The sequence below is a fragment of the Poecilia formosa genome, unplaced genomic scaffold, assembly GCF_000485575.1.
Source record: "Poecilia formosa unplaced genomic scaffold, Poecilia_formosa-5.1.2 Scaffold323, whole genome shotgun sequence".
NCBI classification, from domain to species: domain Eukaryota; kingdom Metazoa; phylum Chordata; class Actinopteri; order Cyprinodontiformes; family Poeciliidae; genus Poecilia; species Poecilia formosa.
Window position 1 is genome coordinate 358330 of NW_006800262.1, and position 15271 is coordinate 373600.

The 15271-nt window shown below is 38.3% G+C and overlaps 1 protein-coding gene across 1 annotated transcript; it reads left to right on the forward strand.

Annotated features, from left to right (window-relative positions):
- The first annotated feature begins 2451 nt into the window (after window positions 1-2451).
- On the forward strand, window positions 2452-10704 carry spam1 (sperm adhesion molecule 1). Its single transcript, XM_007573276.2, has 4 exons — window positions 2452-2567; window positions 6262-7177; window positions 8775-8864; window positions 10238-10704. Exons 2-4 carry the CDS (start codon window positions 6272-6274, stop codon window positions 10565-10567), a joined length of 1326 nt encoding a protein of 441 aa, XP_007573338.1. The 5' UTR covers window positions 2452-2567; window positions 6262-6271; the 3' UTR covers window positions 10568-10704.
- The last annotated feature ends 4567 nt before the right edge of the window (window positions 10705-15271 follow it).

Genomic DNA, 15271 nt, shown 5'->3' on the forward strand with positions numbered 1-15271 from the left:
TTATTTCTTGCGCGGCCCGGTACCAATTGGTCCATGGACTGGTACCGGTCCGCGGCCCGGGGGTTAGGGGCCATTGGTTTAAAGTATTCAGTATAACTTGGACATCAGATGAATCATTATTAAACGTATTGAGAAGTTAAAAATAACATATTGTTAATGTACTTCAACTCTGTAAGACCATCAGCCACATTTTTTTAAAACTAGAAATATTTCATCATCATTGGGCTCATGTGATTCCTGCTCCAGAAAGGTGAAGGTCTCTGGACATCCTGAAGGTAAACACTGACTGGCAGTCAGGGTAAGGATTAGGGTTAGATTTCTCAAAACCTATGTGGATGTATTTGTAAGGAAGGTGACTCTGCATTGGTAGTGATACAGATCAACTGTGACATGTTGGTATGGTTGCTGGATAGACCTTCAACTTTGACCTTTTTATGTCAAAGTTAGGGTTAGGGCTACTTCCAGCACAACTTGAATAGTATTTCCAGCATTCAGTCAGATTGGATAGAAGAATAAATGATCTCTAAGTGGATTATGAAGTCCCTAAACAACACTGCCCTTTGAAAAATATTATGTTTAATTGCTTTTTGCTTAATTAAGAACAACAACAAAAACTCCTAACTAAAAAAAACATTTGATTCGGAAACTGAAGTCAGCAGGTGATGATATTACATCTAATCTATCAGGTGTTCTAGCTCAGACCAACAGCTGCTCCTCAACATATTCTGGCTCATACAGATGTCCTCATATTTCCTAAGAAAAAGCCTCATCATCCATGGTGTGGTAATCACTTCTTTCTTCTGCCTCGTGGTTTTGAAATGTCATCGGACACATCGGATGAGTTTCAGTAGATCAAATGGACTGATGCAATCAACAGAAAGAAGCACTGTTTTCCATAGTAACACGCTCGCAGATGAGAAAGCACTGAAATAAAACAATGGTTCTCATACAAACTATTTCTTCCTGCAATCATCACACTTTTTCTGTTACAAACTGACTCTGGCCCCCCAGCAGAGAAGGGAAAAGTTATGTGGCCCTCATAGGAAAAAGTTTGGGGACCCCTGTGTTACATAATAAATGTAACATATAAAATCATTCATGTTACATGTCACAGAAAACATACTAAAAATCTGATTATATATCAGACCTTTAGTACTGATGTATACAGGGGTGTAAATTAAAAATTTAGAAATCCGACTTCCGGTTTCAGACTACTTGTCAAAAATGAAATAATGAAAATTGAAATTGACAGCTCATTATCCGTTTTTTCCATTTTTGTTTTGTGCACTAAATGGGAAATCGGATAACGAGCCACAAATCCGATTTTGGTTTTCTAAACGGAAAACAAAAAAACTAGTCTATTTCCGTTTTTCCATTTTCCATTTCAAATGAAAAAACAAACTGCCTGAAAATACACGGACCCTCAACAACACTCCTGTGAAAAAATCCACTCTTCATTCAGATGAACAAATACTCAGACAGGACACAGCTGATGTTCAGAGCACCTTGAGAAGACTCAACATACATAAAGCAGCAGGTCCTGATAACATACCAGGTTTGGCTCTCACAAACTGTGCTGACCAGCTTTCTCACGCACTCACTGACATATTTAACACCTCGCAAATTATTCTGTCCTACTTCAAGATGGTCATCATCATTCCAGTGGCCAAAAACCCACAATTTCAACACTGAATGACTACTGTCCTACTGTCCATCCCATGATGATGAAGTGTTTCAATGATTGTGTTAATGTTCTGATGAGAAATCACTTCATCCTTTCTATTGTTTTTTTCTTATCCTCTTCTAGTGTGTGAACTAGTGCATTTTTGCCTCAATGAGCTCAATCAACTGTAAACCTCTTCCTGATTTTCAGTTGAGCTGAAAATATGAGTGGGCTCTTATTTGTTAGTTAGGTCCAAGTGACTCACATTTTGTCTGCCAAACCTAAAGAAACTGCTGCATCTTAGTTTATGAGCCGACATGCTTCTACCTGGATGACAAAATGGTGAGTTTTCTGTCAAACCTTTTATGCTGACAGTGGCATAACATATCAAAACCTGGACCAGCATAAAACCAGCACAATTTAAATGCAAGTGTGGGCTACCTAGATACTGAATGCTGTGTTGTCTGTTTTACAGCCTTTTTGATTGAGTCACACTAATACTGCTACTTTGGTATCAAGAGATCCAACAGGGAATAAACAAAATTTGGGAATAGAGTGGCACATAAGACCTGAAGGAAGACTCTACCTCACCTACAGTTCTGTTTCAGAGTTTATGTTTAACATATACAAAATAATAATAAAATACTTTTAATATACACAGGTTTTCCTTGAAGTTTTCCTGTTTACCTGTGTTGTTGCAGTTTTTTGTAAATAGCCACCTCATCACGCTCCACTGAGCCGAGTTCTTCTCAGACATGAGATGATGACACAGTACAACCTCCATCAGATAGACCCAGAAGAAGAAGAAACCACTTCTGCTCAAACATGACTCAACAAATCATCAAATGCAGAAGACATAAGAAATGCTTGACAGATCTTGACTGTTAATTCAAGAGAGCAGCAGGTAGGACTTTGTGACATCTGAAGAGAAATGCACTTTTATTCTGTAGAAAGTATTTTCATTTTTATTTAATTACTTAACATGTTATGCATATTGCTATGTTTTTTCACCTCTTTAATAAGCAAGAAAAGAATAGGTAGGGTTAATGTTTGACTGACCAATATTTATTTGGACAGATGACAAAGCCACAAAAACAAATAAGACATTGTAATAATGTGTCTTTACATGTAATATCTCATAGCTTCAACATTCCATATTGAGATCCAGACATAATTTTCTCAAATAACAAGGTGGTATTGTTACCACAACATTTGAACTCGGCTTTGTTATCTTGTTTAAACGAATGCTCTAAGTTCTGATGAGGCACGATGTTTGAATTGATTAAAAGTATTGTCATGTTTTCCTGAAACATTTCACAAAGAAAAAAATGTAACTAATTAGAGAAAACAGAAAGTCTCAGCTGTTCAGTTTATCAAAACAAAAGTACTTCTTCAACTTTTATTCTGCTATGTAAACTAAGAATGTTATTTATGCAACACATTACACATATTACTATGTACTGTAATTTATTGCTCATACTAAGGCTAGTATTACCTTTTTGAAGGGTCCTGAAGAAATGCATGTAATAATGAACAATCAAGCAATGATTCTGTCTAAGCTGGGCCATTGTCTATGGGGGAATTTTTCTGCCATAATCCTAGAGCACACATGTTCAGTCTGAAAGCAGGATTTCTGTTCTCAAAACTTTTAATACTTTAGCTTACATTTTTATTTTGAGAGCAGAACTTCATATCTTTGTTCTCAAAACTTCTCCTTGCGCTCAGACTTAGTCTCTGCTTGGAGTAAATCTTTGCTTGCAAAACTCTGCTTGCTTGGTGGAATTTTCCTGCCATAATCCAAGAGCAAATATTTTCAGTTTGAAAGCAGGATTTCAGGTGTTTTGTTCTCAAAACTTTTAATACTTTTGCTTACATGTAAATTTTGAAAGCAGGACTTCATATCTTTCTTCTCAAAACTTGTAATGATTGTACTCAAAACTTCTCCTAGTGATCAGACTTTGTCTCTGCTCGGACTCTGCTCACTTTTGGAAACGCCTACTGGCACAGTTGCCAAGCAACCTCTCAGCCAATAGAATGAAAGTGTTGTGCTGGTTGTGTTTGGTTCCTTTTAGTTATTGATTGTAGCAGAAGCCTCACCACTGCCGCATATTGTTCATATCGATGGACTATTCATGTGAGATCTCGGGGGATAATGTTTCACAAGTTAGATAGACATGTTACTGTTTATATTTGTGAATAGAATATTACTATACTGTGGTGGATACAATGTATATATTTAACATCAGAATGTATGCTCTTATTGTGAAGGGGAGAAGGTACAATACTGTATTTACTGTCTGTCCACCGTCAAAATGCCAGCTAATATTAGTTTGGTGTAATACCGGGGTTCAGTCCCCGCTATGAAGGCTAACCTAGATTTTGTAAATCTAGCGACATTAACACACATAATATATAAAAAGTTTTATTCCCTGTCAGAATTGGGGCCTGCTCATTGTAAAGCCTAATGACAACAGCAGAAATGATTTTCTGTGGTGTACTTTGGTAAAATGAGTCTCTGGCTGAAGGGGCTCCTGTATCCAACCAGCACGTCATGGAGTGGATGAGACTCGTCCAAGATGGCTTGCATCTTGGACAGGATCCTTCTTTCTTTCACCACTGTCGGAGAGTCCAGCTCCACTGGGAGGGGAGAGTTGTTGGACAGCAGCAGTTGTATTGATGGGAAGGTGCAGGGGCCGGAGTGTCAAATCTGTTGAAAAACAGATTGAGTTCATTGGCTCTGTCAACATGGCCCTCAACCGCACCACAACCTGCTGATCTGAACCCGGTGACAGTCCTCATCCATCCCCAGACCTCTCTGGTGTTTTTCTGCTGGAGTTTCCTCTCCAGCTTCCTCTTATAATCTTCCTTAGCTCTTCTGATCTTTACCTTCAAGCACCTCTGAATTACTCTCACATCATCCCTCTTGCCATTTCTGAAAGCCCTCTTCTTCTTATTCAGGATGGTCTTGATCTCCTTTGTTATCCAGGGCTTGTTATGTGGGTAACAGTAAACTGTCTCAGTAGGGATGATGGAGTCAACACAGAAGTTGATTTGTGTTTTGCACTCAGTGAGCTCATCGATGTCCTCTTTATTCGGATGACGGAGTGCCTGCCAGTCAGTGGCCTCAAAACATCCCTGTAGTGTCTCAGTGACCTCTTTGACCCCCTCCTCACTGTCCTCATGGTTGCAGGCTGTCTCTTCACCAGAGGCATATAACATGGGCTCAGGTGCACCAGGTATGATCAGACCATCTGAGTGGAGAGGAACTGACATCACTAGCGAGGAGAGGGTTAATTATGCTAGCTTAACTTTCATCACCTTAACATGTACACATACTGCACAGTTCAGAGAATTTTGGTTCACTTAGCACAAAAATACGTCGACCCACATAGATTTTCTGACAGATAATCAGGAGTGCAGGTGTTTAAATTAGTGTTTAAATTAGCTAATCATCCACCACCAGTGTTCAGGTGATCAATTCCTAATGATTGCAAAATGAAAATTGACAAACATAAATCTGCAATGAACAGAGTGTTCTGTTTGGTGTTTTTACGTACTTTTTTGTGTAGGAAATGTTTTTGTGGCTCTTTAGCGTTAATTGATGTACTTGAACGTACTCCAACCAAATCATGGACAGCTGTGGAACCAGAATCACATAATTGAAAAATACAAAGGTTGCACTAACAAGGATTCACTTGGTTTACATGGAAGTTATTTATTCTGTTTTTTACATTTCGAATAACATGTTGATTTCTATAAAATCTCATGTTGGTCTTTTTGAGCAGCTTTGGCAACTATGTGATAATTCATCACAAAAATATTACTGAATTGTGAAACTTTTCAGCTGTAGGCAACCATTGAGCAAATACACAGATTTATTCCATAAATTTTAAGATCCCGGTACGAAATTCCACCAAGCGAGCTGAGAGTTTTGCAAGCAAAGATTTGCTCCGAGCAGAGACTAAGTGTGAGCACGAGGAAAAGGATTGAGTGCAATCATTGCAAGTTTTGAGAAGAAAGACATGAAGTTCTGCTCTCAAAATAAAAATATAAGCAAAAATATTCAACTTTTTCAGAACAAAAGACATGAAATCTTGCTTTCAGTCTGAACATGTGTGCTTTTGGATTATGGCAGAAAAATTCCCCCATAATTGTCAGGTTGAAAGTTTGTCCAACCAAAGAACATGTCCTTAAACCTCCAACAGGTTTAAGCTGACTGCCTGTCAGGGTTCTGTGTCAGCCAGTACCTTAACTTTCTTATAGTAAAATCATTAAAAATTGATCAAACTTAAAAATAAGTAAACTTCAAATATCAATGTATCTTTGGAAGTAATTACATTATCCTTTGTGTCAGTCACCAGTTCTGGTGGCCCTTAAAAAGCCTGAATTATGCAGAAGAATCTTCATACACTTTTCAGTCATGAATACATGGGATTTCCATGAAGGGTGTGGCGCAGAGTGGAATAGTAATCATTATGGCAAATAGGAGGATGCAAGTTAAATTACAGCTGTTGAAATATAATGCTATACAGTATAATATAATGCAGTACAATATTTATTGTTGGATATTATACGTGTTGCCTCTTGTCTTCTCACAGGGCTATAACAATGGCTTCGCCCTTTCTTTCCTGTCTCAACCTCTGTATGATTATATCAGTCTTTGCATTACCACCCACTGAGCCACCACTGGTTCGTGACCATCCCTTTGTGGCCATATGGAATGCCCCCACTGACCAATGCAAACAGCTTGAAATTCCACTGGATACCGCTGCCTTCCAGGCAGTGACTACACCTTCAGCTGTGCCAGGTCAGTTTCTTACCATCTTTTATGAAGATCGCCTTGGCCTGTATCCTAAAGTCGACATAATCAAGCACAAGATCTACAAAGGTGGTATCCCCCAAAACGGGAACTTGACAGAGCATCTTGCTAAGGCCAAAAGTACAATAGATCACTATATCTCCCAAGATTCCTCTCCTGGGCTGGCTGTGATCGACTGGGAGTCCTGGCGCCCTCTGTGGGACCAAAACTGGGGATCAAAACGTATCTATCAGAAGCTATCCATTACTCATGCATTGCAGCTGGCTCCCTTTTTGTCAGCAAAGAAAATTTCTCAAACAGCCAAGAGCCAGTTTGAGCTAGCTGGGCGACGCTTCATGGAAAAAACTATCAGCATTGGCATCGGCAAACGTCCAAACCGCCGCTGGGGCTTCTATCTGCTTCCTGATTGCTTCAACTATGGATGGAACAAGCCAGGATACACAGGGAGGTGCTCCACTAAAACTAAGAAGCAGAACAACAAGCTGCTGTGGCTGTGGGAACGAAGCACCGCCCTCTTTCCATCCATCTACCTCCATATTACTCTGAGAAACTCTCCCCGGGCCGCTCTCTATGTTCGTAATCGTGTCCAAGAGGCGCTGAGGGTGGCAGCGCTGCCAAAACACCTCTCCACTGTGCCTGTCTATGTCTACTCCAGACCCCTGTACCGGGATCAGACCCAAATGTTTCAGACTCAGGTGATTCATTTTTAACATTTCTTCTTTATTGTTTACATTCAACCTTGACTACTAATCCCAGAATTTGGGGATCTTGGATTAGCACTCAGGTTCTCAGCACCAAGACAATAATGACGCAAGAAGTAAAAAAGGCAATAAAGGTTTTTCCACATTTATGACTAGAACGTCTTACAGTGCCCTCTGCACTTTGGAGGGTACCCTGAAAAATCTTAAAATAAATTCAGCTTTTTTTACATTAGCTTAATCTTCATGAACATTTTATAAAAACACATTTCATTTGGGAACATTTATTCAGAATGGAAAACTACCATATGAAGACAGTTGCGTCTACATAAAACACATCAAGGCCTTCAAATTACTCCTTTAACTAGGCCCACAAAATATTAGAAGATATGCAAAAAAAATTTGCCCAAAATTGCTATGCTGATATTGTGATGAAGATTTATGAGAAATATATTATTTAGCACCACATAAAGTATGTAGTGCTATATTGTTTAGTGTGAATACAATTTACTCAAAACAATTAACAATTTTTTGTGTGAATTCTATTCTCTGTTTTCAGTCCAGCAGTGAACGCTCATGTACGCTAAAGCTAAAGCTAAAGCTAAAGCTGGGTTCCTGCTTTCCTCACTGTCAGATGATTCAGGCTGTTTTTATTTATTGCTCTGACCATAAATATGCACATTAAGGCCATAAGCTGTTGCATTGTAGCTTTTTCCTGACATATGACGATCAACACACATCTGCCTAAGTTAAATGGCATTTTGTTTTGTTTTTCCTATTTTGAAGGGTCTGCCACAGTCTTTAAACGCCAGAGAAACAGGAAGTCATGGATTACTCAATGAAAGTGTTTTATTAGTACAAATAAAATGTGGCACTTTTGTTTCTTTATGTGAAATTTGAATTCCCCTTAGTGAATGAGCTGAGAATAAATGTTTTCTAACATGTTCAGTGTGAGATGATACTACTGAAGTAACAGACAAATATATTTGAAGACTTCTGACAATGGAAGCCAATAAAAATGGAAGATATCATGTCTGAAATAGAACATTTTCCTTTTTCCTTTTCTTTTTTCTTTGTAGGTACCTTGCATTTGGCTCACCTATGCAGGAAGAATTCACATTCTCCATAGTTTTCTTAGGCCATCGTCAATGAACTTACAGGAATATTCACTTAGCTAACACTACCACTTCCTTAGAGCCAATGTTATTTATTAGAGTTGTATTTCTGTGGACTCAATAATCCATTTCCAGTCTGTTTTGTAAGCAGTTTTACAGGATTTACATCACATTGCCATTTTTCTTTTGAAGCATAGTCTGATGTTTTAGGCAGAAACCACAATTTAAATCAGAAAAGTTCTCATGAAATCCATGAGATTATTATCGTAAGTCAGTGTAGCTCAGAGTACTGGACACTTCCAGTCTTCCTATTTGGTTAACATTCAATATTTTCTTTACATGAGCAGAGGATTTTAGGTCATTTCCAAATGTCCAACATCCAAATGAATATAATTAATAGTGAATATGAGAGAATGACAGGAAACAGGAATCTGGTATGAAAATGTATTTGTCACTTGTGTGTGTTTTTGCCCTTTCAGACAGATCTTGTTAACACTCTTGGAGAGTCTGCAGCTCTGGGTGCTTCTGGGGTTGTAATCTGGGGAGGTACCAGGGACTACAACAACAAGGTAACTTTCAAGGCCTGAAGTCATTGACGAACAGTCTGTGTTGATATAAAATTCACATGCCGGCACACACACTGAATAGCTGTCCCGTCTCTCTAAAGGAGAGGAGAGGATCTACCACTGAAGGTTTCTGGGTTGATCTGCAGACATGATCACAAAAACTGTTGAAATATCTAAACAGGAACACAGATGACTAGGCTTTAGTCAGCAATAATCTGAATGTCTTCATTTCCTCTTTTAGGTAGAGAGTAGAGGAAAAAACACGGAAGTATTCTTATCTATATGAAGCAGTCAACCACCAGTTAGTCTTTTGTGGTTTGTTGTTTACTTTAATATAATGTCAAACAAACATTTTTCTAGACCTGTTTTGGTCCTCTGGTATTTGAATTTTGGAATTTATCGGGTTGGGTTTATTATTTATTCATATCTTTTATTTGTGCATTTACATTTAGCTTTTCTAGATTAGCGTCTTCCTTTATTGTGTCTGTTAGTTTCAAGCTTTCCCTTCTGCTTAGTGCCGTTAGGGTTCATTTGTCTCCCTTCCTCTGTTAACTTCAGCCTACTGGTCTTTGCTCCTGCACTAGGTGTTCCCTTTGACTTGACTGCCTCGCCTGCAGCCCATGTCATCATCCTCTCCTCCTTTTACATAGTTGTCTGCTTTCATTGCACTTTGCTGTTTCCTCTAATATTTTCCCTACCGTTTTGCTGCTTCTCTGCACAAGACTTGTAAGTTTTCAGCTTTTGTTAATTAAAGAGAACGCATTACAAATCATCCCAATCTCAGTGAAATCAGCAACCCTGTATTTTGTGTACCGTAACTCAGTCTAAGTTTAGCTCCATTGAGAAGTAAAGGTAAAGCGGGTTCAGTTCCTCCAGGTAAGGGATGTTTCACTTCAAAACAAATTGCAACCGCCAATTGATCAGTCGCTGACAAACCCACTGGACTGGTTAACAGGTGGCACCATGTCAATTGAACTAACAGGGATTTAAAGATTGTCTCAGATACCTGTTTTTCTTCATCTTGAAAACATTAAAGGGGATGTATTATGTGACTTTTTTGAACATTATATCATCTTATAATGTTGAAGGTCAGCAGCACTTAGCAAACACCTTGCAGAATTGTGCATCCAGTCCAATGTGCCTAAGAACAGCTGTAAACGGCATCATGGAGAAACACTGTTGTGATAATTTGCACAATCATCCCATTCCCATCAGTGAAAAACTGATGGGAATGGGATGATGTGTTTACAGGTATGAAAGGGATACAGGAAAGGATAAAATGTCAATAGGTACAAAATCAGGTTATGAATTGGTTCAGGGATGAGTAGATGTAGATGATTGTGCTCATTGATCCTTCAACTTCCTTCAATTTGTAGGCCTCCTGCCAGTCTCTGTCTGACTACCTGTCCTCCACGCTCAGTCCATATGTTGCCAATGTGACTGCGGCTGCCATGCTCTGCAGTAGGCTGCTGTGTAAGGGAAATGGCCGCTGTGTGAGGAAGAACTACAACACCGCTCACTACCTTCACCTGAACCCCACCTCCTTCCGCATCCTAAAGGCAAGCGGGAAGTACATCGCCGTCGGTCTCCCATCTGCCAGCGACCTCAACGACTGGGTGGAGAACTTCACATGCCAGTGCTATGCTGGGTGGAGCTGCTTTCCTGAGCTGCAGCGTCCAACTCAAGTTCAACTTATAAGGGTTTAAATTGTGAGGGGAGTAAATGAATGGCCCTTGCTGCCTTCTTATGGTTGTGTAGTCATTGCTGTGAGGAAAACATATCATAAACAATGTTTGCTCACAAAATAAAGATATGAGGCAAAACATTAAATTCCTGATTCCTGCACTGGGATATTTTTTCTTCCTTCACACAGTTGCTAAACCAACAAGAACAAAATAAACTTTGTGTAGTGATGATATCTGAGAAGTCCAACACATTTGCAACCCACTATTGGCTGAAATGTAACAGGAATGCTTTTTTTTTCAGTTTCTTTTTCTAGGAATAACTCACTGTCAATCTCAAGACACTTTAATAGAAAAACTGTTCCAGCTGTAAATACTTATTTAATCAAATCAATACAACAGATTCTAATTTAATTACATAAGATCAAATTAAATCTTAAAACAATGGAGTTGAATTCAGACAAATGGTTAAAAAAAGTTATATCTGTCCTCTTTAACCAAGCATGTGGCATCAAGGAGAATATTGTGCAGCCTCCTGCCATGAAACAATTTATTGAAGCCTAGATGATAATGTCATGGTAAACTTGTGACAGTTAATTCACAACATTTTAGATCAATGATGGCATACCTATAGATGTATTATTTCAAGGCAACACCTCAAGCTTTCTTACTAACTCTAACCCATAAAAAAAAATTAAGGAGATTAAAATTCTAAGGTTTGGAGACATGTCCTGTGGTTCAGGGATGGCCCAAGGCATAAGCAAACTAAGCAGCTGCTTAGGCCCCCAGGGCCATTAAGGGGCCCCTCAGTGGAGCTGATTGTTTTTTTTTTTTTTTTTTTTTTTTTTTAGTAATAATTTCTATGTCATTATAATATCAAAAACACACAATTTCACTATGAACTGATTTGTTTTTACAATATATATTTGATAATGTATGTAGACATCATTATTTTATGGATAAAAGAAAAAAAAATTCTCTTGGGGGCCCCTGGTGGCCGCGGTAGGTACCGCACACTTCGCTGGTACCTTCGCCGGTAGGAAGAATAGAAAAAAGCCAAAATAAAGGTTTGTTTTAATGTGCCTTGGTAATGTAATGAAAAAGATTTGTAAAGCTGGTAATAGAAAATTAGCTTGTTAGCAACCTGGAACGGTCCAGTTCAACAGCCAAACATTTATGCGAGGGTCTTTGTGTTTGTGGGAAACTGAGTTTAAACTTTAGATGAGTTGGTTCTCATGGTGGCTCTGTATATTTCTGAGGTATTTTTGGCTTCAAACCACTGTGTTTGATTAAGTTTGATAACAATAATTAAAACTTCTCAATGTTTGACATTGTCTAGCAAAATATTTCTATGTCAGGCTACACAGCTGCTACATCGATGAGCTGCTCTAAGCTGTAGTTGGGATATGTTGTTTGCTGCTGAGCAGAATCATTTTGTGGCTAAAACAAACATTATTTTACACCAACTTCTAAGTTATGTGAAACTTCTGTTAAAATCATTTGAAGGCTCAGAATCAGTCCAGTACCAATCCACATTCCAGGGGAGAAAGACAGGTCAGGTCTGCACGTCTGCAGTTAATATTTTTAACTGCAAACAACAATATATTGTTGCACGTTTGCAGACCTGACCTGGTGGGCCGGTCTGTCAGTCAAACCTCTCACTGCAGAGCAGAAGAGGACAGAGACTGATTTATAAACCTTTGCTGATGAAGATAAGATTACGGGACAAGATCAGCTTCACGTGTAAGTATCGGCCAATCACAATCCCCCAAAATTAAGGAAATCGGCGCCCAGAAATCAGCTGGTTGATATATCAGTTGGCCAATAAATGTAACCTATATTATGCATGTGTATAATGTAAACAGCACTGCCAGAGATGCAATAGGTTTATAGCAGGTGTGTGAATGATCTAATGATCGGACTGCTGACTGCAGCCAGTCCGCATTGTTAGCAGAACTAGAGGGCCCCAAAACCACATTTCGGTTTTGAGGCCCTCAAAATGTTTTTTGAGGGCCCCAACGTTTAGCAACATAAGCGTTACATAACCTTGTATTAAAGCAGAAAGTACGGCGGCCACCGTAAGAAGGGCTTACAGTATTCAATTATGCCCCATGAACTGATCAGTAGATTATTGCGAGGGAACGCAAAAGAAAAAAAAAAAAATTCCCATGTCCCCTGTCCGTAGGTTTCCTTGTATGTCATACCTTTGAGGCATTAATTCCATATAAGAAAGCACAAGCTATAGTTAGGAAGACTACTAGAGCAGCTAAGAAGGCTTGTTGGAGGCAGTATTGTAATTCCTTTGGAAGAGAGACCAAATTGTCAGAGGTATGGAGAGTTATTAAGAAAATGAATGGTGTTAAAAAGAGCTTTTCCTTACCAGTTTTAGAATTAAATGGGAAAATAGCAGTTAGTAATAAAGAAAAGGCAGAGTTATTAGCAGAAACGTTAATTAAGGTGCATAGTTCAGAAAATTTATCTGAAGATATGGAAAGTAATAAAGAAAATTTATTGGATGAAAATCCAGAAGTTACTACTAGGAGAGAAGTCTCAAACCAGGGTTTAGATATGCCTTTTACTATGTATGAGTTAGAAAAAGCTATTAATAATGCTAAGCAATCAACTCCGGGGAAGGATGGAGTGTGTTATGTAATGCTCAAACATTTTAAATATTCATCTCTTACTGTTATATTAAAATAATTTAATCTGATTTGGATGACTGGGAGAATTCCTGCAGAATGGAAACAGTCAGTTATAATTCCTGTGTTAAAACCTGGTAAAAATGCAACAGACCCGTCAAATTATAGACCTATAGCTCTCACTTCTTAATTAGGGAAAATAATGGAGAGGATTGTTACAGATAGGCTTTATTGTTTTATTGAGAGTAAAAATAAATTCTGTCCTTTTCAGAGTGGTTTTCGTAAAGGGAGGAATACGATGGATGCAGTTCTGTGTTTAGAGTCAGAAGTAAGAAAAGCTCAAGCAAATAAAGAGTTAGTGATAGCTGTGTTCTTTGACGTAGAAAAGGCTTATGATATGTTATGGAAAGAAGGATTATTGATTAAATTAGGGAAAACTGGTATAGGAGGTAAGATTTATAATTGGATTTTTGATTTTTTGTTTGGTAGAGAAATAGAAGTTCGGGTTGGGGCGAATTTCTCTTCTAGATATGCTGTTGAGAATGGTACCCCCCAAGGTAGTGTGTGTAGCCCAATTCTCTTTAATATTATGATTAATGACATTTTTGATGAGATAGATAGTAGTATAGGCAAATCTTTATTTGCAGATGACGGTGCTTTATGAATTCGGGGACATAATCTGGTTTACTTACAGAAAAAGATGCAGGGTGCCATTTTGAAAGTGGAAGGTTGGGCTAATAAATGGGGATTTAGGATGTCAATCGCAAAGACTCAAGTTATTTGCTTTTATAGAAGACATAAGGAAGTCAAGTTGAACCTTCATAAACAAAAACTTGAACAAGTGAAAACAGTGAAGGTTTTAGGTGTCATATTTGATGAAAGCTTAACTTGGAAACATCAAATAGAATCAGTTCAAAATAAATGTAAAAAAGTGAATAATTTGTTGAGATGTCTCTCAGGACAGGAATGGGGAGCTTCAAGAAGTGCACTGTTGGGAGTCTATCAGACTCTCATGAGATCTACTCTGGACTATGGGTGTACAGCATATATGGCAGCTGCTGACAGTCATTTGAGAAAACTTGATAGAGAGCAAACACAAGCATTGAGGATTTGTTGTGGAGCTTTCAGAACATCGTCTTTAGCTGCTTTACAAGTAGAAACTGGTGAGCTTCCTTTAAGATTAAGAAGGTTGAAACTAATGTACATGTACTGGGTGAACCTACAAGGACATAAGTGTGATCATCCAACTAAGATGGTGCTGAAGGAATGTTGGGAACATCATAAATTAAATTGTAATAGTTTTGGATGGACTGGGGACATAAAGGCAAAACATCTTGGTTTAACTGTGTTTCAGCTCCTCATTCTGAAATTCCACCATGGTTATTTATATCTCCAGAAGTTGATCTTCAATTAAGGGAAATTTTTGAAAAGAATAAGACTCCAGAATCGGTTGTAGTTAATAGATATTTTGAAAGATATAAAGACAACATAGTTATATATACAGATAGATCTAAAGATTCAAATAGTGGTAGAACTGGGGCAGCAGTGAATATCCCACACCATAAAGTCTTGATTAAGAGGAGAACAGCTGACCATTTAGCTGTTTTTACAGTTGAATTATCAGCCATCATATTGGCCTTAGAATGGTTGTTCGATTATGATATTAGGGAATCTGGCTAATTATCGGCCTATTTCGAAGCTGCCTTTTCTTTCTAAGGTTTTAGAGAAAATTGTGTACTGTCAGCTGACACAGTTTTTAGATGACAATGGCATTCTGGAGGTTTTTCAGTCAGGTTTTAAAACTCTTCATAGTACAGAATCTGCTTTGATTAGAGTTTTTAATGACATCCTTCTTGCATGTGATTCTGGTCACCATGTTGTTCTGATGTTACTTGACCTAACTGCTGCCTTTGATACAGTAAACCACAATATTTTAATATCGCGATTACACCACATTGTTGGTATTGATGGCACTGTTCTTAAATGGTTCAGGTCTTACCTGGAGGAGAGAACATTTTCAGTGAATATTAGTGGCTCTAAATCATCTGTTGCTTCAATGTCTTATGGTGTCCCACAGGGCTCAATTCTT